This window comes from Hemiscyllium ocellatum, chromosome 31 (assembly GCF_020745735.1).
Source record: "Hemiscyllium ocellatum isolate sHemOce1 chromosome 31, sHemOce1.pat.X.cur, whole genome shotgun sequence".
Classification (NCBI taxonomy): Eukaryota; Metazoa; Chordata; class Chondrichthyes; order Orectolobiformes; family Hemiscylliidae; genus Hemiscyllium; species Hemiscyllium ocellatum.
Window position 1 is genome coordinate 54504453 of NC_083431.1, and position 22464 is coordinate 54526916.

A 22464-nucleotide genomic window follows, 5' to 3' on the forward strand; every position below is an offset into this window, starting at 1 on the left:
GCATTTGTGTTACAGGATATGGGGGCGGTGATTGTGCCTCAGTCAATTTAGGATACACAGGCGCAGAAGGTCCTGGCTTTTCTGTTTTAGAAGTAGCACCTCTTTCCCTTTGTAATGTTTCTACTGCTACACAGGCTAACGTAATATTATGTAGATTAATCCTCCTCTCTTCTTTCTCCTCACCTTCTTTGATGCGCTTTCTCCTAACCAAAGAAAGACCCTTTCTTTCCCTTCATATGCTCCTCTACTTCTAATCTAACCTGCTCTTCTGCTTTTCCCAAAAACGGTGACAATTTCTTCCTCTCCTCATCTTTAGGGACTTTGCCCTGTTTTTGTAAATCTTCCCAAATCTTATCATATTTCTTCATCATTGTTTTTTGTTTGTCCTTTGCAAGCCTGCTAATTAACTGACTTCTAACTTTCCCCCACTGCTGTTTTACGGACATTAAATCAGAAGAACATCCCCCAATTTCCTCACACTCTTTATCAAATTCCCCTACCATTTTATGTATTTCTGTTTTTTTAAAATCCTCCTGTCCAATAACATATTCACAGCGATAGACTGTACTCACAGTGACGGCCTGTATTCACAGTGACGGCCTGTATTCACAGTGACGGCCTGTATTCACAGTGATGGCCTGTACTCACAGTGACAGCCTGTACTCACAGCGACGGCCTGTGTTCACAGTAACAGCTTGTGCTCACAGTGACAGCCTGTACTCACAGTGATGGCCTGTATTCATAGTGACAGCCTGTACTCACAGTGGCGGCCTGTACTCACAGTGATGGCCTGTACTCACAGTGATGGCCTGTATTCACAGTGATGGCCTGTACTCACAGTGACAGCCTGTACTCACAGTGATGGTCTGTATTCATAGTGACAGCCTCTACTCACAGTGGCGGCCTGTACTCACAGTGACGGTCTGTGCTCACAGTGACAGCCTATTCTCACAGCGACGGTCTGTGTTCACAGTAACAGCCTGTGCTCACAGTAACAGCCTGTACTCACAACGACAGCCTGTACTCACAGTAATAGACTGTACTCACAGTAATAGCCTGTACTCACAGTAACAGCCTGTACTCACAGTAACAGCCTGTGCTCACAGTAGCAGCCTGTACTCACAGTGATAGCCTGTGCTCACAGTAATAGCCTGTGCTCACAGTAGCAGCCTGTACTCACAGTGACAGCCTGTACTCACAGTAATAGCCTGTGGTGTACTGTGGTCACCATGGAAGGACAGAGGATGTATCTCTCTGGCCATTTCTGTTTACGGATAAGTAGGAACCGAGCTCTTCTTCTCCTGTAATTTAGATACTCTAGTGACATGTCATGGTGCTGTAAGTAAATGCAATGAACTCTCTAGTAAACTCTCACTCTCTAGACATGAGAAAAACATTCAGAAAAACAGGCCAGGAATCCCTTATATCCCCAAAGGCACTGTACTGGTCTCAAACAGTAGCAACTCTGAGGAGTAACAGCTGAGAAATACTGAGAAATAACCCTTTCAAATGTGAATGTGTCAGCTCCCAACTGCAGGAGGCATCACCTGTGGGATATTGTTCCCCATTTCCTGTCACCGTGTCCAAGTAGCTTCTTCCCCAAAATAAAAACTGACCACAGGATTTTATTTTAGGTTGAAGCATCAAACTGGTTTATGACAGTCATGTGTTACAAAAGCAATTTCATCAAAACATTCAGCAACTAAGCAAAAGACTGAGATTAGTTGAACATAGTGTCCTTTAACCCTGAATGTTATAAAGACAATACAAGGACATTTTAGAAATGATCAAGTTGATGGAGCCTGGGTCACACATTAAGAACGACTGGGATTCCTCATGGCCACAATTGCTTGTTCAGGGACTAGGGATGGATCCGTTAGGATTGACGTGGAGGTGCTCAGTTGTCGAAGGGAGTTCAACACAGCTGTTGAGAAATTAAAACTGATCAATACTGAATCAAAGTAAGGACAGCAATAGATAGAGTCATAGAAACATACAGCATGGAAACAGACTCCTCAGTCCAACTTATCCATGCCGACCAGATAACTTAAATTAATCTCATTTGCCAGCACTTGGCCTATATCACTCTAAATTCTTCCTGTTCAAATATTTGTAGGAGATTTGTTAGATTTGAAGCAGCTATTTTATCACATATTAGCCTGGATGCCATTTTGAATCTCATCTTACTGTCTGCTTGCTAAGCTCGTACTTTCCCAGCTCAGTGAGCTGGTTGGCCTTGCGGCTGTCCGGTTCCCTGATAAATGAATCCTTTCCCAGCATGGGAATGTTGTTCTCTTTTGCAAGAACCTATTGTATACTAACACATGCTTATCAGCTACTAACCAACACTGTCCAGACACTACATGACTAAAGCTAGTGACTGGGCAAAGTGCCTAACCTGCTCATTATCCTGCAATTAACATTTTGCTAATTGTTAAATGTTTGTAACCTATATAACCATGCAACTCTCTGTATCTCATCGGAGTGACTTGTGACCACTCGGTCGACTTGTCTTCCCCCCAGTGAGCTCACGAACAGTCAATAACTCAAGGTTTGTGTGGTGCAATTCCTTATCTAAATCGGACCACTATGAGCGAGTCACCCACTGCATTTTACATTTCGTCCTCAACATATAGCCATCTAGATGCCTTTTAAATGCTGTAATTGTACCAATCTCCACCACTTCCTCTGGCACCTCATTCCACACACCCACCACCATCGCGTGAAGAAGTTGTCCCTTAGGTCTCTTTTATATCTTTCCCCTCTCACCCTAAACCTATGCTCTCCAGTTCTGGACTCCACCACCCCAGGCAAGAGACTTTGTCTATTTATCCTATCCATGCCCCTCATTATTTTATAAACCTCTATAAGGTCACCCCTCAGCCTCCAATGCTCCAGGGAGAACAGCACCAGCCTGTTCAGCCTCTCCCTCAGCTCAAACCCTCCAACCCTGACCAATCAAGTAGTTTCTGTGAATACGCAGTCACTCTCCAACATGTGATCCCCAATCTCAAAGCCTTGCTTGAAAATCATGGCTTGTGTTTTATGTGGGAAATGTAGCTGTAATTTGCTACATGTCAAATGTAGCAGTAAATGATCTTTTCGAGGCTGGAAAGGTTCGGTCCAGGGATTTATAGACTTAAGGTGATTTGTAAAAGAGGCAATTGCAAGATGAGGAACAAGATTCCCATGCAGCAAGTAGTTGGGATCTGGAATACAGTGCCTGGCAAATAGGTTAAGAGGGAATTGGATTGTTCCCTGTGAAGGGAGAATAGGCTGGGTTATAGGCAGGAGACCCAGTAGTGGCACTATGTGAATGGCTGTACTGACTGGACTTTCTGATTCCAGAACTTGGGCTCTTCTGCAACACCAGATGAGGAACCAGACAGGCACCTTAATTCGCTACCTCTCAGAAAATCATGTTCATTATCCAGCCGAGGTCACTTCTCAGTTCCCAATCCAAAATTCATCCTGACACTGGGATCACAAGCCACAAAGGAAAACTGAAACCATATGGATAGAAAACTCCCTCTGCATATACCTCTCAGGATATCCAGACATGATACCCCTGTGTGATACACTTAGGGGATCCACCTGTGTGATATCCCTCAGGCTGTCCATGAGGATCCCCAGTATGATGCCTTGTGGCTATTTCTTTGTGATACACCTGTGGATACCCCTGTGTGATACTCCTGTCGATCCCAGTATGATACACCCATGGATACCGCTGTGTGATACACCTGTGGATCCCCCGTATGATACCCTGTGGACATCCCTGTGTGATACATTCATTGATATCCCTGAATGATACACCCGTGGATACCCCTGTGTGATACACCCATGGATACCCCTGTTTGATACACCGGTGGATACCCCTGTGTGATACACCCGTGGATATCCCTGTGTGATACACCTGTGGATATCCCCGTGTGATACACCCATGGATACCCCTGTGTGATACACCCGTGGATCCTCCTTTGAAGGGCTATCCCACTATGATTGTCTGCTATTGATGTTCAGGATATCTCACAGAAGAGGTTATAGAAAGTATATGAAAAGCACAGAAAATAAAATAATTTCAGATCTTGAATTGATTATTATTGACAATTGCATAATGAGCAAAATATTCAGAAAAGAGATTTAGAGAATGTTTGTTTTTACATAACAAGTTTCTCATGTTTTGGACAATCTTGTACAGGTGGTGTCAGGAAGGCATTTACTGCAGAGTTTCAGAAATTCGCAATGCTGATGTCATTGTGGAGCATCTGTGAGGCTGAGAGTCATCTGGACTGAGTGTTCACTCTGTATGAAGGTGGAAAATGAAATAACTCCACACATTTCCACCACCCCACATCCCATCACCAAATCACCCAGTATTTACACATGATAACTCAGTGACACTGATCCAGCTTCCTTGAAACATCAACAGAATGCCTGACATTCCTGTTCATATCTGTTAGCCAGGGCTCCCTGAGCAGACCAGATTAACTGTCCCAGACAGGGAACTTTTATTCCATGATGTCCACCTGGCTGACCTTGTTCTAATCACCACAGAGACCACAGGCAAGGTGGACCAGGCATGGTGTGCTGGAGTACCTTGGGATAGTCTCCAAGTAGTGTCCCATTCTGAATGCTGAAGAGTGAGATCATTTCTCTTGGGAGTGCAGCCTGGAGCAGTACAGGGAGGTTCATGTTGCCCTGGGAGGAAGTTGATTGGGAAAGCAATAGTGAAAGCAGGCTCTGTAGATAGTGCAGCCACAGGCATTATGCAGCTGCAGATGTGAACTCAGGATAGTGTGCTCCCACCATGCTACCAGAAACTGATACATCGCTGAGTAGCCACTGGACAGCATCAGTAATGGTCCATGCTGGTGGTACCAATGACAGATTGAAAGGGTGATGAGATCCTGCAGATAGACTTTGGGTGAGTGAGGAAAGATACAACGAAGTATGACATCAAAAGGCATTAATCTAGGAATTGTCCAAGTTCAGTGAGTATAGAAAGTTTGCAGCAGGATGGTGAGGATGAATGTATGGCTGGAAAAAGGGAGGGCTGAAGATTGGGACTTTTACTAGCAAAGATGGGACTGATATGGACTGGAGCCATTACATTAAACAAAGCCAGGGCACATATCCTTGGAGTGATCTACCAGTGCTATCAAGAGGATTTATATTAATTTGGCAGGCATGTGGGGACCAGGTAGTAACATCAAAGTAGAATAGCAAAGTGAACAGAGAATTGGAGGAAGAGGCAGACTACACTAGAGCAAGTAGAGTTATATATTAGGTACTGTTTGAGTAAAAGGGAAAGTAATAAAGTCTAATTAGGGATGTGGTGAGCAGTTGCAGGTTCAGGATCCCACAGGAAATGTGGTGATAATAGAAAGCTGGATAAAAGAAATGGGTATTAAAAGTACTATCTTCAGTGATTTATGGAGGTGCATTCCCAGGGGTCTCTGCTCCCGCACAGCTGTTAACATTGTACCCTTTATTTTATATTGTAATTCCTTATTCTTCCTGCCAAAATGAATAACTTCACATTTCTCTACACTGAATTTTACCTGCTACTTGACTGCCCAGTCCACAAAGCTGTCGATGCCATTTTTAATTCTACACAATACAGGCCACAGTTCACAATGCTTCTAAGTTTTGTGTCATCCACAAACTGTTCTCTTTCCACCAAGGTCAAAGACATTAGTATGTATCGGGTGTAGCAAGAGTCTCAGAACCCTGACCTGCGAGAACTCCATTACATAGGTACCCGCATTCAGCCTGAAAAAAAACCATCTGTTTGTCAGCACTGTCTATTTCCTGTCAATCAGACTGTTTCTTACCCACTTTTCTGTTGTCCCTTTCATGAGCTTTAACTTTGCTCACAAGCCAATCATATGGCACTTTGTCAAAAGCCTTTCGGAAATTCATCAGCCACATCAACATCTCTCTCTGCTACCTCTTCAAAAAACACCAACAACTTCATTAAAAAGCAATTTGCTCTTAACAAAGCCTTATTAATTTCTTGTAAGTAACCTGTATTTGCTTAAGTCATTGATCATTTTGTCCTAAATTATCATTTTAAAAAGTTTTCCCACCATAAAAGTGGAACTGACTGGTCTGTAGCTGTCAGATTTATGGTTCCACCATTTTTGAAGAAGGGTGTGGTCCCAACCTGCAGCTAAACAGAATTGAAGAATTATTTATGCTCAGCGCCTCTGCTACCTTCAACTCAGAATCAATGGGTGCTTCACATCCAGTCTTGATGACTCATCAACTTTAGATACAAGCACCCTGTCGAATACCTCCTCTTTACCAATGTTTAGCTCATCCAGCATTTTGACATTCTTCTCTTTCACTGTGATGTGTGCTGCATCATCTTCTTTGGTACAAACAGATGCAAATTGCTCCTTTAGTATTTCCGCCATGCCCTGCTCCTTTACAGAACTCCCCATTTCGGTCTCTCACAACCCTACTCCTCCTTTTACCACTCTCTTACTATTTATGAGCCGATAGGTGAGCTGGATTCCTTTTTATGTTAACTGCCAACCTCTTCTCAAACTCTCTTTTCTCTCCCCTTCATTGTTTATTCAGTTCCCTACCTGAAACTTCTGTATTAAGCTTGGTTCTGAGTTGTATTATCCGCTTAACATTATTGTATATCCTCCTTCACCTTAGACTCTTCACTTTTGTCATCCAGCAGGCTCTGGATTTATTTGCCTAACCTTTCACCGTGAATGTAACCAAACTATCACAGTTTTGGCTGCTGCACTTTGATTCCAGTAGCCAAATTAAGTCCCGTGATACTGTCACTGTCCCTTAAATGTACCTGCTGAATAGACATGCATTTATTTTTGTTACCCCCATTTTTAAACCCATTCTTTGGTTGGTCACATTGCAATTCAGCCTTTGAGCTGATGACTTGTTTCTTGAATAAGATGTGATAATTCTTTAATTATTCAAGAACTCATCATAATTGTAATGTCCTTGCAAATCTGTGTCTCTGCATCCTTCCCAGCAGGGAACTGCTGTCTTTAGAATATACCCAGTAATGTATCAGTCACTCTAATTGCAGTAACCAAATAAACTGTGTTCTTGAACTCTCTGCGACACCCTGTCCCTCCAGCACCATAAGGTTCTCATTGATCAATATCACCTTGACCGCCCTCCTTTCAGCTATTCAAGGATAGAATAATCAGGTCATTCTCCCAGAGTGAGTTATAGTCAGCTGCACTGTGAGTATGACATACTTACAGAGTCTCAGTGTAGGGAGGGAGCAGTGCTGCTCCAACCAAGCCAGGGCTGACTGATAAAGATCATCCAAACTACTTGTGGAAACCATCCCATTAAAGGATTCGAAAAGAGGACGAATAATGAAGCTAAACTATACAATATCTGTTAAGGATTAAACAGATCAACAAGCAGTACCAAAACATCAAATACAAACAAAAGATACTGAAGATCTGAAACAAAACAGAAATTGCTGGAGAAACTCAGCAAAGTCCAAAAGCCTCTGTGGAGAGAAAACAGAGTTAACATTTCAGTCCAATGACCCTTCTTCAGAATTCTGGTAAATGGCACAGAGTCATACAGAGACATATAGACCTATCGGTCTAACCAGTCCAGTGGACCATGTTCCCAAACTATACTAGTCCCACCTGCCTGCCATTGGCCAATATCCCTCCAAATGTTTCCTATTCATGAATTTATCCAAATGTCTTTTAAACATTGTAACTATGCCTGCAGCCATCTCCTTCTCTAGCAGTTCATCCCACACAGGCACTACTCTCTGTGTAAACAAGTTACCGCTCATGTTCGAGGTCAAAACAATGACTGCAGATGCTGGAAACCAGATTCTGGAATAGAGGTGCTGGAAAAGCACAGCAGTTAAGGCAGCATCCGAGGAACAGGATAATCGACGTTTCGGGCAAAAGCCCTTCATCAGGAATGTTCTTTTTAAATCGTTCTCCTCTTCATCACATTGACAGCATTCTCCCTTGCGCATTTTGCAATTTTCCATTAAAAGGTGCAGTTTACCTTCTGAGGCATCATAAAGATGATAAAACCTTGGATCAAAGGAGTATCAGGCATCCATGAAAGGCCCAAAACCTGTTGGTCTTCCAGTGCAAGTTGACCTTGACTGAGTGTTGCAGACTGGCACACTCCAAGGTCCAGGACTATGTGCTGAGGGATATTGAGCCAAACACTTGGCTCAGCTACTGTACAGATGCAAGGGGAACATTTCACAAAGTTCAGTCAGCCATAGTGCATAAAGGAGCTGTATAACCCTGAGAAAACCCCTGTATGTTTGTGCTTCAATAAATGTCAACATTGAATAGTCAGGTAATGCAGTTCAAAATATTTTACTGATGAAGTATATTTCTGGAAAAAAAGTAACAGACATTCAGGAACAAGTTAAAAATAGGAAGCTAATCAAGAGGTTCTGAATGGACTAGGTTTGTGACCTCGCCCCCTTGGGTTCTGTAAATTGTCATTCTCAAAGTTGTGTCATCTTCCTGATGCCAGTTTTCAGGGGACAGGCAAGGCCTCAGTGCTGTGAGGAATAGAATTGCAGGATTTTACCCAGTTACAAGAAAGGAGCAGCCTTCTATTTCTGAGTCAAAATTGTTACTGCAATCTACACTGAACCAGGGTTGATCCTCTGGCTTGATGGTAATGGTTGAGTGGGGGATATGCCGGGTAATGAGGTTACAGACTTCGCTGGGTATAATCCTGCTGCTACTGACAGCCCACAGAGCTTCATCCATGGCCAGACTTGATTTGCTATATCTGTACAAACTCTGTCCCATTTAGTACAGTGATAGTACGCATGGAGGGCATTCTCAATGTGAAGGCGGGTCTTTGACTCGACAAGGAGTGGACAGAGGTCATTTTTACCAACACTGTCGTGGCAGATGGATCTGCAGCTGGCAGATCGGTAAGGATGATGCGATGTATGTTTTTCCCTCTTGTTGGCTCCCTCACCACCTGCCGCAGACCCAGTCTAGTAGCCATGTCCTTGAGGAACCAACCAATTCGATCAGTAATTCCACTGCTGAGTCAGTCTTGGTGGTGGACACCGGAATCCCCCACCTAGAGTATATTTTGCACCCAGCCAAATGCAGTGCTTCCTCTAAGTGCTGTTCAAAACAGCAGAGTACTAATTCATCAGTGAGGGAGGGGGTGTGGGTGGCTGTAGGGAGCAGGGGACATGTGGTACTCAGGTTTCCTTGCCCATATTGGAGATGATGCCGTGAGGTGGAGCCTGGAGTCAATGTGGACAGCTGCCAAGATAACTCCCTCCTGATTACATACCAATGTGCCGTCATCTCTGAAGAAGATTATTTGAGCCTGTGAGTCAATGCCAATTCTAAATGCCCTAACTTCGGTGCTCGTGAAGTTCTTTGAAAGACTGGTCATGGTATTAATCAACGCCAGCCTTCCCACTACCCACTCCAATTTTCCTATCGAACCAACAGATCCACGTCAGATGCCATATCACTCGCCCTTCACTCCTCTCTAGAACATCTTGACACCAAGAACAGCTACATAAGAATCCTACACATTGACTACAGTCCAGCCTTCAACACTATTATCCCCTCAAGACTGATTACTAAACTTCGTGATCTCGGACTAAGCCCCACTTTCTGCAACTGGATCCTCAGTTTCCTGACCCACAGGCCACAATCAGTGAAGATTGGGGACAATATTTCATCCTCAATAACACTCACCATCCGAGCCCCCCAGGGACATACTCAGCCCTCTACTGTACTCACTGTATACCCATGACTGCGCCACCAAATACCAGATTAATGCCATTTACAAGTTCACTGATGACATCACCATAGTTAGTCAAATCTCAGATGGTGATGAAGCAGACTACAGGTGGGAGGTGGAAGACCTGGAAATATGGTGCACTGAGAACAACCGAGCTCTTAATGCCGGCAAAACCAAGGATCTCATTATTTATTTTCAGCAGGATGTTACTCATGCCCCTTACACATTAACAGCACAGAAGTGAAACGAGTGGAGAGTGTCAAGTTCCTGGGAGTGGTCGTCCACAACAAACCTTCTTGGACTCTTCATGTGAACGCACTGGTTATAAAGCCCCAACAACGTCTCTTCTTCCTCAGGCAGCTGAGGAAATCTGGCATGCCGTCGAATACCTTTGCCAACTTTTATAGGTGCGCCATTGAGAGCATTCTGTCTGGATGTATCACTCCCTGGTATGGTAACTACCATTCAAGATCAGAGACGGTTACAGAGAGTGGTGAACTCGGCCCGGCCAATCACAAAGACCAATCTCCCATCGATGGAATCCATCTACCAGGCCCGCTGTCAAGGAAAGGCCGCCAGCATTCTCAAAGATCAATCCCACCCTGGCAATGTTTTTCCACAACCTCTACCATCGGGGAGAAGGTACAGAAGCCTGTACACACGCACAGCCCGTTTCGCAACGATTTCTACCACACTGTTGTTAGAATACTGAATGGACTCACAAACACTTAACATTCGCCTTTACCTGTGTTTTGTTTTTGCTGCTGTATACCTATTATTTACTTATCTATACTATTTAACTACGTCATTTGCCTATATTGCTCACAAGATAAAGCTTTTCACTGTGCCTCGGTACGTGTGACAATGAATTTAATTCAATTCAATTCAATTCTAAATGGAGCCGTCCCCTAAACTGCCATTCTCCTTTCCTCACCACCACCCCCCCCTCCCACCCCATGGCCCTGGAACCTTATTTTCTTCAAGTGTTCATACAGTTGTCTTTTGAGATCATTGGTCATCTCCACTTCCATTTGGAACTGGTTTCAGGTCATTGCCACTCGCTGTGTAATAACATTCTTCCTCACACAGCCCCATGTCGTTTGCTCAAAATCTATATCTGTGACTTCAAATCCTTACAATATCAGCACATGCAATCAGTTTTCCACTGTCTACATTCCCAAATCTTAACATAATCTTGTAGGCCTTGAACCTGTTCACACAGAGGGTAACAGTGAATAAAGTCAAAGAGCAGATACAGGGATTGAAGTGAACAATTCATCCACATCTGTTTGTTGCAATGATGGAAGCTTGGAAAGTCCACAGCACCACTTACAGAGCTGACCATGTTGCAGTATCTGATAGCTGATGTCTTATCTTTAACTACAGCACAAGCAGAAACCAGCAATGGCTGAGGGCTGCACCAAAATCTTGTTCCATGCTTAAATGTTCCATGCTTCTAGACTGCCGCCATCTTCATTGCAGTGTTCAAAGAAAAACAAAAAGCTTGTATTATAGTATATACAATACATATATTATATTTACTAACACATTGAGTTAGGCCTTAGGAGCAGAGGTAGGTCATTCAGCCCTTCAAGTCTGCTGATCCACTCAATAAGATCACAACTCTGTTTATGTTCTGAATTCCACATTCCTATCCACACTAATAACACATGATGTCCCTGCCTAACAATAATCCACTTTCGACAATACTCCATGACCCTAAACTTTCCAAGTTAGAAAATCGTAGAACTCTAATATTCATTTCATCTTTGTCTGAAATAGGAAACCCCGAGTTTTAAACAGGGTGTCCTCATTTTGGGACTCAACCCCCTAAGAGGAAACATCCTTTCCATAACCAACTTGTCAAGACATTTTGATCATATCAACTTCAGTCAAACCACTTCTCAATCTTCTGAACTCCAGAGAAAACAAGCCCAGACTGTCCAAACTCTCCTCATAAGATAACCTGTCAACTATCAATTCCAAGTATCAATCTAGCAAAATACCTTTGAACCATCTCCAACACATCTTTACCCTTCCCTATATATGCAGACCAACACGGCACATCGTAATCCAGATGTGGTCTCACCAACATCCCGATAACTGAAGTATAGCATTCCTTTTGTGTGACGAGACTGTGAACTGATAGAGATTTGCTCCATGCTGTTTCTCTTGCAGAGTGGTGTTCGAATGTCTGTCTCAGAAACAGTGGGTAAACAACTGTGAGCTCCCTGAATGTTTTTTTAAAATTAGCTAAAAGAAGCAAGAGTGGTGGAGTTAGACTCACACAGACGAGAGTTTTAGTTTTGTTTTCAATTGGGATTTTTGGAGTTAGTTGTTGAAAATGATCGCTACCACTACTGCAGCAAAAATAGCTTGCGTTCTCTCTCTGCTGTGAGATTGCATATTTTAGTGCACCTTTCTCCTGTACTGGAAGGAAGATAGTACTTGAGCAAAATCTGTTTTGCTGAATTTGCCATTGCCAAGGATGTGTTTATGGGATTCTGCTATATTGGAAGAGTTGATGATTAGTAGTGAAATAAAATATTATTTTATTACATGTTTTAATGGAGTTACAGTTATGCCACCTTGTCTTTGTTTGTATTTTGACTGTTGTGTAAGAATAAAGTGTGTTTTGTTTAAAGCATGGGTGTGGACCAATTGAATCATATCTGGAACACACTTACCTTTAAAAAAGACAAAAATTAGGGTCTACGCTATACCCATAAAACGTTTTGAGGACGTTTCGTCTGGTCCATACAAATTCTGTTTATAATAATAGATCGCATCCAGTAGCCTTTTTGAATATGCACTGTACCTCTTCATAACTTGCTGCGGTTCCTGCACTAGAAAGCCAAGGTCATGCTGCAACTTGGAATTCTACAATATTTAAGTAATATGCTGCTTTTTCATCTATCCTGGCAAACTGAGCAACTTCACATTTTTCCACATTATACTCCATATGCCAGTTTCTCACTCTCTCAATCTACATATAGTTTTTAAAGAAATTGTTCAGGGTACGTGGGCATCACTGGATGGCAAAATTTATTGCCTGTCTTAGTTACCGTTAAAAAGGTGATAATGAGCTACAGTTTTCAGTAGCTGCAGTCTACCTGCTGTTGGTTGACCCACAATGCCTTTAGGGAAGGAATTTCAAGGGATTTTGACATAGCAACGGTGAAGAAACAGCAATACTTTTCCAATTCAAGATGGTGAGGGACTTGGAGGAAAACTTGCAGGGGTGACATTCCCATGTATTGGCTGTCCTTATCTTTCTAGATTAAAGTGGTCATAGGTTTAGAAGATACTATCTCAGGATATTTGGCGAATTTCTATAATGCACTGCTGCTACTGAAACAAATCTGCAAACTCCGTATATCTTCTTCACAACATATTTCCCGACCTTTCTTTGTGTCATTTACTAAATCTAGCTATACTGCCTTTGTTCTCATCATCTAAGTCACTGCTAGAAATGGTAAAAGGTTAAAGGCTCTGCACAGACTGCAGTGGGATCCCATTCGTCACATCCTGCCAATCTGGAAAAGACCCAGTTATCTCTCATTAGTAAGGATCACACTGGAGGCACATGGTACAGATGACATCTTGAAATCAAAACAGGCTGAATTTTACCACTATGTTTTTTGGACCATTAGGCAAAAGTGAGGACGGCAGATGCTGGAGATTAGAATTGAGAGTGTGGTGCTGGAAAAGCATAGCAAGACAGGTAGCATCCGAGGAGCAGGAAAGTTGACATTTCGTGCAAAAGCCCTTCATCAGGAATGTCTTTTAATGAAAGGCTTTTGCCCAAAATGTCAACTCTCCTGCTCCTCAGATGCTGCCTGACCTGCTGTCCGTTTTCAGCACCACACTCTCGACTCTTTAGATCATTAGTCCAGTAACATAAGGAAAGCACAGCGTCCTGGAAGTCTGGAAGTTTAACACAAAAAGTGCTCCCATGAGAAGGTGAACAGTTCATCAACTTCACAAACACCTTTCACCCTGACTTCAACTTCATTTGGCCCATCTCGGACACCTCCTTTTCCTTCCTGGACTTCTTCATCTCCATCTCCAGCAACCAGCTCAACACAGACATCTACTTCAAACCCACTGACTCCCACAGCTATCTGGACTACACCTCCTCTGAACTGCCTCCTCTAAAAATGCTATCCCTTATTCCGAACTCCTCTGCCTCCACTGCATCTGCTCCGATGAAGACCAATTCCACTCCAGAACATCCCAGATGGTCACCTGTAGTCAAGGACTGCAATTTCCCCTCTCATGTCGTCAACAATGCCCTCCAGCCCATCTCCTCCACTTCCCACCCGTCCGCCCTTGAACCCCACCCCTCCAACCGCAATAAGGATAGAATCCTCCGCCATTTTCACCACCTCCAAACGGACCCTACCACCAGTGATATATTTCCCTCCCCCCACTATCTGTGTTCTGCAGAGACCATTCCCTCCGTGACTTCCTTATTAGGTCCATGGCCCCCACCAAAACACCCTTCCCTCCCAGTACCTTCCTCTGCCACCGCAGGAATTGCAAAACCTGCACCCACACCTTCCCCTCATCTCCGTCCAAGGCCCCAAAAGATCCTTCCACATCCGGCAGAGATTTTCCTGCACATCCAAACACCTAATCTACTGCGTCTATTGCTCTCAATGTGGTCTCCTGTACCTTGGGGAGACAGGATACCAACTCGCGGAATGTTTCAGGGAACATCTCTGGGACACACACACTCAACAACCCCACCGCCCTATGGCCAACCACTTTAACTCCCCCTCCCACTCTGCCAAGGACATGCAAGTCCTGGGCCTCCTCCACCACCAAATCCTAGCCACCCGGAGCCTGGAGGATGAACGCCTTATCTTCTGCTTTGGTACCCTCCATCCATATGGGATCAATGTCAATTTCACCAGTTTCTTCATCTCCCCTTTGCCCACCTCATCCCAGATGTAACCTTCCAATGTGGTACTGCCCTCTTGAACTGTCCTACCCATCCATCTTCCTTCCCACCTATCTGCTCCATCCTCCACTCTGACCTATCACCATCAACCCCCTTACCTTCATCTACCTACTGCCTTCTCCCACATTCCTAATGAAGGGCTTATACCTGAAACATCAACTCTCATGATCCTTGGATGCTGCTGCCTGACTTGCTGTGCTTTTCCAGCACCACACTTTTTGACACAAATAGTTATCAGCTCCATGTCTTCTGTACACTTCACTGATATTAATAGATAGTTACTTAAACAGAAAACTAATCCATACCTTAATTAATCCATGCTTAGCTGGTGCTTCCAACTGGTAGTTTTTCTTGTCCTCCATGGCAGATAACCAACTATTATATGCTACCCACCACAAAAATCTGCTTTTAGCTCAGAAGTTAACAGTTGGGCTGAGCTGGGTCTGAGTCATCACAGTGAGGAATAGCACCCCCACACTGCAAAGCCCAAGCTGTCAGGTGCCAGCATTTTGCTCACATGAGTGGCAACAGCTGAGTAAAGGATACAATCCAGAACTTCCAGTTGCATAATGTCCGCACACGCACATATTCATTGAACATCTCCCTCATCTGTCTGAATCGTTGCTGAGTGACGGGGACTCCGGTAGCAGGCAGCTGCTGCTGATAAATGCTGGAAACCAGAAGGTAAAAACTCACTCAATATTCAGTTGATAGAATAGAATCATGTGTCACCAGACAAGAGCTGCTGATTCAGCCATCTACAACAAAATCCACTTTACCCTGTACTCAAAATCCACCCACCTCGCTCGCTTTCTCGGAAACAATGTACATGGAAAAGTGGGGTGTATCGTAATCACCAATCTCCTGGTAATAGACTTTGGGAAATTCCTCTCCAATACCCAAAAGGACTTCCTGCTCTCGGCAATCCACGAGACACATCACCCAATACCACCCAATACCCCCACTTCACATTCGTCTCTCCTCAGGTACTACTCAATCCTCTTCACATTTGTTTTCATCAGCTGACTCCTCAAAATCAAACCATGATTCTTCTGATGTTGCAAACTGTTGGCCAATCTATAACCTTCCCATCTTCTCCAAAATCCTTCATCCTTTAAATCTGTTGTCAAGTTTGTGCCCATCTTTCCTGGAACACCGTGCTTCAATCCCTCAAAAGTCAGGTGTCTGTCCTTTTCACCGACCTGGGATATACTTATCAAGATCACAAATGATATTCTGTGACAAAGGGGAAACTGTCCCTCCTCATCCTTCCCAGTATGCCAGCAGCTACGAGAAGGGCACCATGCTGTCACCAGCCAGGTGGCACGGCTCTCCAGAGCAAAAGGCAAATCTCTACTTTATTCCGGCCTCACAATTTGTCAAATTTCTCTGCTCCTCCAATTCTGGCCTCTTGAGTATCCCTGATTTTAACTGCTTCACCATTAGCAGTTGTTAAATTAGCTACCCTTGTCCCTGAATCTGACTCAGAGTTGAGAGTGAAGTTAGGGAAGAAATTTCAGAGATTTATGGGTTAAATTCCACTCTGGGATTTTAGCTAAAAACTCACGTTAGACACTCCAGCCTGTACCAATGGAATGCTGCATCGCTGTAGGATCAGTACTGACTGAACGTTGAACAGAGTTAATGGCTTTTAAATTAGATAGTAAAACCAGACACTGATTTCCTCTGCATTGGACATTATAAACCCCATTCTGAAGAGTAGGAAAGGTTCCCTATACACTGACCAATATTCATTCCTCAACTCACTGATCTTGTGGTCCTGATCACAGTGCTGTTTGTGGGAACATGCTGCTTGCTAATCAACTGCCACATTTTCTGCAGTACAACAATGACCACACTTCAAGACGTATTTCATCAGCTGTCAAGCACTTTGAGAAAACCGGTAGTTGTGAATACGATAAGCCCCACAAAGTCATCACCCTTTTTTCTTGTTGGAAAAGCTATTTAAAGTATGATCCTTAGGCCAAGTTTTTATGTGGCTCTTGTCAAATGTTGTTCAATACTTCACCTATGAAGCCCCTTGAAATATTTTACTATGTTAACGGTGGTACATAAGTGCAATCTCATCACTCCAATCCCGTCTTTGCGTGTTGATTTCCCCAACATCCCAACCACCGTTTCAATGAAGTGGTAAAGCCCCCTCGACATGGATTCATATTGAGTGAAGTTCTGCAATCCTCGAAAATCAGAAAATCCCAGACAAGTACAAAATGGGTTAGGTATAGAGTAAAGCTCTTTCAACACTGCAGTTGCTAAAGATTTTGCAAGAAAATCTTACTTGATTGCAGCATTGATCTTTTCAATATCTTCTCTAATTCGTTGTGCCTCCTTCTGTGTCTGTGCCTGTTCTTGCTGGAGCTTGGTGATGTATGCAGCTGTTTTCTGCAACGTTGTGGCTTTGCTGACCTATAGGAATCATACAGAGCAAGAACATGGATTTCAAAAGCAGTTGTGGGGTGACGGTAATGGTACTGAAGAAAGAAGACTATCCCCATTGAAGCAGAAAGGTTACCAGCAGATTTAACAGTGCCCTGATCTCACTCTCTATTTAAAACAACCCTTTAGTGTCATTCGGATGTTAACAGAAAGGCAGGTCTGAGTTTCAGAAGCAAGCTAACATTGAGAAGGCTGTTTAAAAAGCATAGAGTATCTTGTACTACATGAGCAGGGCATAGTGTACAAGAGCAAGAAAGTTATGTTAAACTTGTTTAGGCCCCAAAGAGAGCATTGCATCCAGTTTTGGACATGACTCTTTCAGAAGGATGGCATGAGCTTGGAGATGGTGGATATGAGATTTGCTGGAATGATATCTAGGATCAGAAATTCCAGTTACATAAAGACTGAATAGGTTTCAGGTGTTTCCCTGAAAGCAGAGGAGTTTAAGTGGAGATTTAGTAGAGTCATAGAGTCCTCCCCAGCATGGAGACAGGCCCTTTGGCCCAAACTGGTTTGTGCCAACGAGAATTTCCATCCATGTTAACCCCATTTCCCTGCATTTGGTCCATATCCTTGTAAACCTTTCCTATCCATGTGTTTGTCCAAAGGCCTTTTAAATGTTGTTAATGTACCCACCTCAATCACTTCTGCTGGCAGCTCATTCCACCCTCTGTGTATAAACATTGCCCCTCAGGTTCCTTTCTATTCATTCCCCTCTAACTTACTGATATCCTATAGTCCTTGATTCCCCAACCCTGGGAATGGATAGTGCATTCACCCTATTCATGCCTTTCATGATCTTATACACCTCTATAAGATGGAGGACACATTTTAGGGAGTCAGGAGGTGAGTTGCTTGCTGCAGGATTCCTAGCCTTTGACTTGTTTTTTTTAATTTAGATTAGATTACTTATAGCGTGGAAACAGGCCTTTTGGCCCAACAAGTCCACACCGACCCTCCGATGTCTCTTATGCTCTAAAGAAAAAGGTCCTAGCTTGTCCAACCTCTCCCGAGAACTCAAACCCTTGAGTCCTGGCAACATCCTTGTAAATTTGTTCTGCATTCTTTGCAGTTTAATAACATCCTTCCTACAGCAAGGTGACCAAAACTGAATACATTACTCCAAGTACAGCCTCACCAACATCTTGTACAACTACAACATAACTCCCCAACTTCTATACTCAATGCCCTGACTGATGAAGGCCAGTGTGCCAAAAGACTTCTTCACTGCCCTGTCTACCTGGGACTCCACTTTCAGAGAACCATGCACCTGAACTCCAAGGTCCCTCTGTTCCACTACAAGCCCTAAGGTCTGACCATTCAACATGACACTCTTGCCTTAATTTGACTTTCCAAAACGGAAGATCTTTATCTGTAGTAAACTCCATTTGCCATTTCTCGGCCCACTTCCCCAGCTAATCAAGGTCCTGCTGCAATTTCTGATAACCTTCTTCACTGTCCATGATACCACCTATTTTAGTGTTATCTGCACACTTATTAACCATGCCTTCTGCAGTCTCATTCAAATCATTGATATAGATAACAAACAGGAATGAACCCAGCACCAACCCCTGAGGTACACCACTAGCCACAGGCCTCCGGTCCAACAAGCATCCTTCCACTATTACTCTTTGCTTCCTACCATCAAACCAATTGTGTATCCAATTTCCCAGCTCCCTCTGGATTCCATGCGATCTAACCTTCCAGAGCAGCCTACAATGTGGAACCTTATCAAAGGCCTTTCAAAGTATTTGTAGAGGTATTTAAAATCATGAAGTTTTTATAGAATAAACAAGGTGAAACTTTTTTACTTGCAGAGTTTTTACATAATAATTGTGGTTTGGAATGCACTACCTGAAAAGGTGCTGAAAACAGATTCAATAGCAACTTTAAAAAGGGGAACTGGCTAAGTTATAAAATGGATAAAAATTGCAGAGCTATGCAGAAATAACAGGTAAGTGGGACTAATGGTACAACTAAGAGTCAGTGCCTCAGAAATAATGGACAGAAAAGAAGAAAAAAAAGAAAAGAAGGCTTCTGTGCTGTAAGGTGACATGATTTACAAATGGTTTCCTCTCAGTAAGATGTTTTCAGAGCAGCTTTAGAAAGAAAGAAGAAGCATATTAAGTACACCTGTAAAATGTTGAATGTTTAGCTGAATTGACAAAGGGGTCCAAAGTTATGTATTTATACTACAATGCTGCATACTTAGATGACACATAAAATGTTACCGCACAAGCTAAGAGTTATGGTGCAGGAGTAATATGTTAGTGTAGATATTTAGCTAACTTGAAACAAAGAATTGGGATAAATAACTATCATTTTCAATTTAAAAAGTGAGGTAACAGGGATTAGTGCTGGGATCTCAAATGTCCTCAACAATCTATATTAATGACTTGGAAGAAGGGACCAAATATACTGCAACCAAACTTGCTGACTAAATAGAAATAGCCAGGAAAACAAGTTGTGAGAAGGTTATGATGGCCCTGTAAAGGCCAGTCACTTTTAAAAGGAAGAAAATAAATATTTAAAAGAGCAAGTTTTATCTGATCCCAACAGTAAGAAAGGTGTTGTACAAGATTTCACTTTTTACTGTAACATGGGGTCATGTCTTTGATATTTGTGGCATTTCTTGAGAAGTTACCCAATCCCTGGATAGCCTGGCCAGTAGAATCGTACTGTTATCCGAGCCCCTTATTCTCTGAAATCTCACATGAACTGCAACTGTTGCTTTTGTGTGACTGCTGTGCTCGTGTTTCTAGATGAATTAGTCAAGGATTTGGAAGGTGTTAAGGAAATGGTGAATTTCTGCAGTGCATCCTGTAGATGGTACACACATCTTTTACTGAGCTTCAGTCAGGGAGGGAGTGGATAATTGTGGATGCGCCAATCAAGTGCTTTGTTCTGGATGGTGTCAAACTTCTTGAATGTTGTTAGAGCTGCACCCATCCAGGCAAATGCAGAGTATTCCATCACACTCCTGACCTGTGCCTTGCAGATGGAGGACACATTTTAGGGAGTCAGGAGGTGAGTTGCTTGCTGCAGGATTCCTAGCCTTTGACTTGTTTTTTTTAATTTAGATTAGATTACTTATAGTGTGGAAACAGGCCTTTTGGCCCAACAAGTCCACCCCGACCCTCCGAAGAGCAACCCACCCAGACCCATTCCCCTACATTTACCCCTTCACCTAACACTATGGGCAATTTAGCATGGCCAATTCACCTAACCTGAACATTTTTGGACTGTGGGAGGAAACCTGAGCACCCGGAGGAAACCCACGCAGACACGGGGACAATGTGCAAAGTCCACACAGACAGTTGCCTGAGGCAGGAATTGAACCCGGGTCTCTGGCGCTGTGAGGCAACAGTGCTAACCACTGTGCCACCATGCCGCCCAGTCACAATAGTCACAATATTAACATCAATAGTTCAGTTCAGTTTCTGTTAATTGTAATCGCCAGGGTGTTAATCCCCAGTGTGGGTTTCAGCAATGGAAATGCCATTTAATGTCAAGAGGCAATGGCTAGATTCTCATTGGAGATTACCATTACTTGGTTCTTGGGTTGTGTACATGTTACTTGCCACTTGTCAACCCAAATCTGCATATTGTTCAAGTCTTGTTGCATGTGAGCATGGACTGCTTCAGTATTTGAGGAGTCCCGAATGGTGTTGAACATTGTACAATCATCAGTGAACGTCCCCATTTTGACCTTGTAATAGAGGAATGGTCTTTGATGAAACAGATAAGGATGGACATAGGACACTATCCTGAAGATCTTATGCAGAGATCTGGTGCTGAGATGACAGACGTCCCACAACCATCTTCCTTTGTGTCAGCTGTGACTCTAACCAGTGGTGAATTTGCCCCCTTATACCCATTGATTCCAGTTTACTAAGGCCCCTTGATACCATACTTGTTCAAATGTGGTCTTGATATCAGAGGCTGTCACTCTGACCTCATTTCTGGAATTCAGCCCTTTTGTCCATGTTTGAACCAAGACTGGAATGAAGTTAGGAGCTGAATGGCCTTGGCAAAATCTAAACTGGGCATCACAGAGCAGGTGCTGCTTTATAGCAATGTTGATGACACCTCCGTAACTTTACTGATGATCAAGAGTAGACTGATGGGACGATAATGAAAGGCCAAGATGGATCATTTACTCTGCACTTCTGGCTGAAATATTTGCAAAAGCCTCAGCTTTATCTTTTGTACTGAAATGTTGGGCTCTTCCATCTTTGAGAATTTGGATATTTATGGAGCCTCGTCCTCCACTGAGTTGTTTAATTGCCCAACATCATTCATGTCCTGTCTAGCAGGGCTACAGAGGTTACATCTGATCCATTGTTTGTGAAATTGTTTCACAATTGTTTCACAGTTCTGTCCATCACTTGATGTTTTGTTGTTTGGCATACCAGTTTGTTACTTTACCAAGGTGACACCTAATTTTTAGGTCTGCCCAGTGCTGGTCCTGGCATCACCCTCTGCACTCTCTATTGAACCAAGATTGATTTCCTGGCTTTTTGGTAACTGGCTGAGTGGGGTATATACTGAGCCATTAGGTTACAGATTGTGCTGGAGTACCATACTGCAGCTGTTGGTGGCTCCTAATGCTCATGGATGCCCAGTCTTGAGTTGCTAACTCTATTTGAAATCTGTCACATTTCCTAGTGTGAGGATGGGGCTTTGCTAGGACTGCTTATTACCATACAAAGGACTGTGGGGTGGTAATTTTTTACAGATATTGCCATGGACAGATGCATCAGCAGTTGGCAGATTGGTAAGGATAAGGTCAAGGTTTCCATTTGTTTGTTCCTGCACCATCTACCACAGACCTAGTCTGGCAGCTATGCCCTTAAAGACCCGACCAGCTTGATCAATAGTGCTGCTGCCACGCCATTCTTGGTGATAGACAATGAAATTCCCGACCCAGAGTATATTTCCTTCCTCTCTTGTCACCTTAGTGCTCCTTCCAAGTATTGTTAACATAGAGAAGCACAGAGTCATCAGCCAAGGGAGTCATGACAATGAGCAGGAGGTTTCCTTGCCCATGTTTGATCTCACACCTTGAGATGGGGTTTCGAGTCAATGGTGAGGACTCACAGTATATGTTCCCAACTATATACATCTGTGCCACCACCTCAGCAATGCTGATGACAGTGTCTGCAACATTGTCCATAATGTATGATACTTTGAGTAGGACAATGTCATGTTGTTGATTGACTAGTCCATGAGATAGCTCTCCCAATATTAATCCAGATGTTAATAAGGAAGAT

The 22464-nt window shown here is 43.3% G+C and overlaps 1 protein-coding gene across 1 annotated transcript in view; it reads right to left on the bottom strand.

Annotated features, from left to right (window-relative positions):
- Positions 1-1777: 1777 nt before the first annotated feature.
- LOC132830481 (carbohydrate-responsive element-binding protein-like) overlaps positions 1778-22464 on the bottom strand; it is a 34512-nt gene continuing 13825 nt past the window's right edge. The window contains exons 5-8 of the mRNA XM_060848236.1: positions 17034-17161; positions 15281-15404; positions 7246-7375; positions 1778-1924 (exon numbers count right to left, since the gene is read on the bottom strand). Of these exons, the coding sequence (XP_060704219.1) occupies positions 1815-1924; positions 7246-7375; positions 15281-15404; positions 17034-17161 (492 nt within the window). The 3' untranslated portion in view covers positions 1778-1814. The remainder of the gene's footprint in view (positions 1925-7245; positions 7376-15280; positions 15405-17033; positions 17162-22464) is intronic.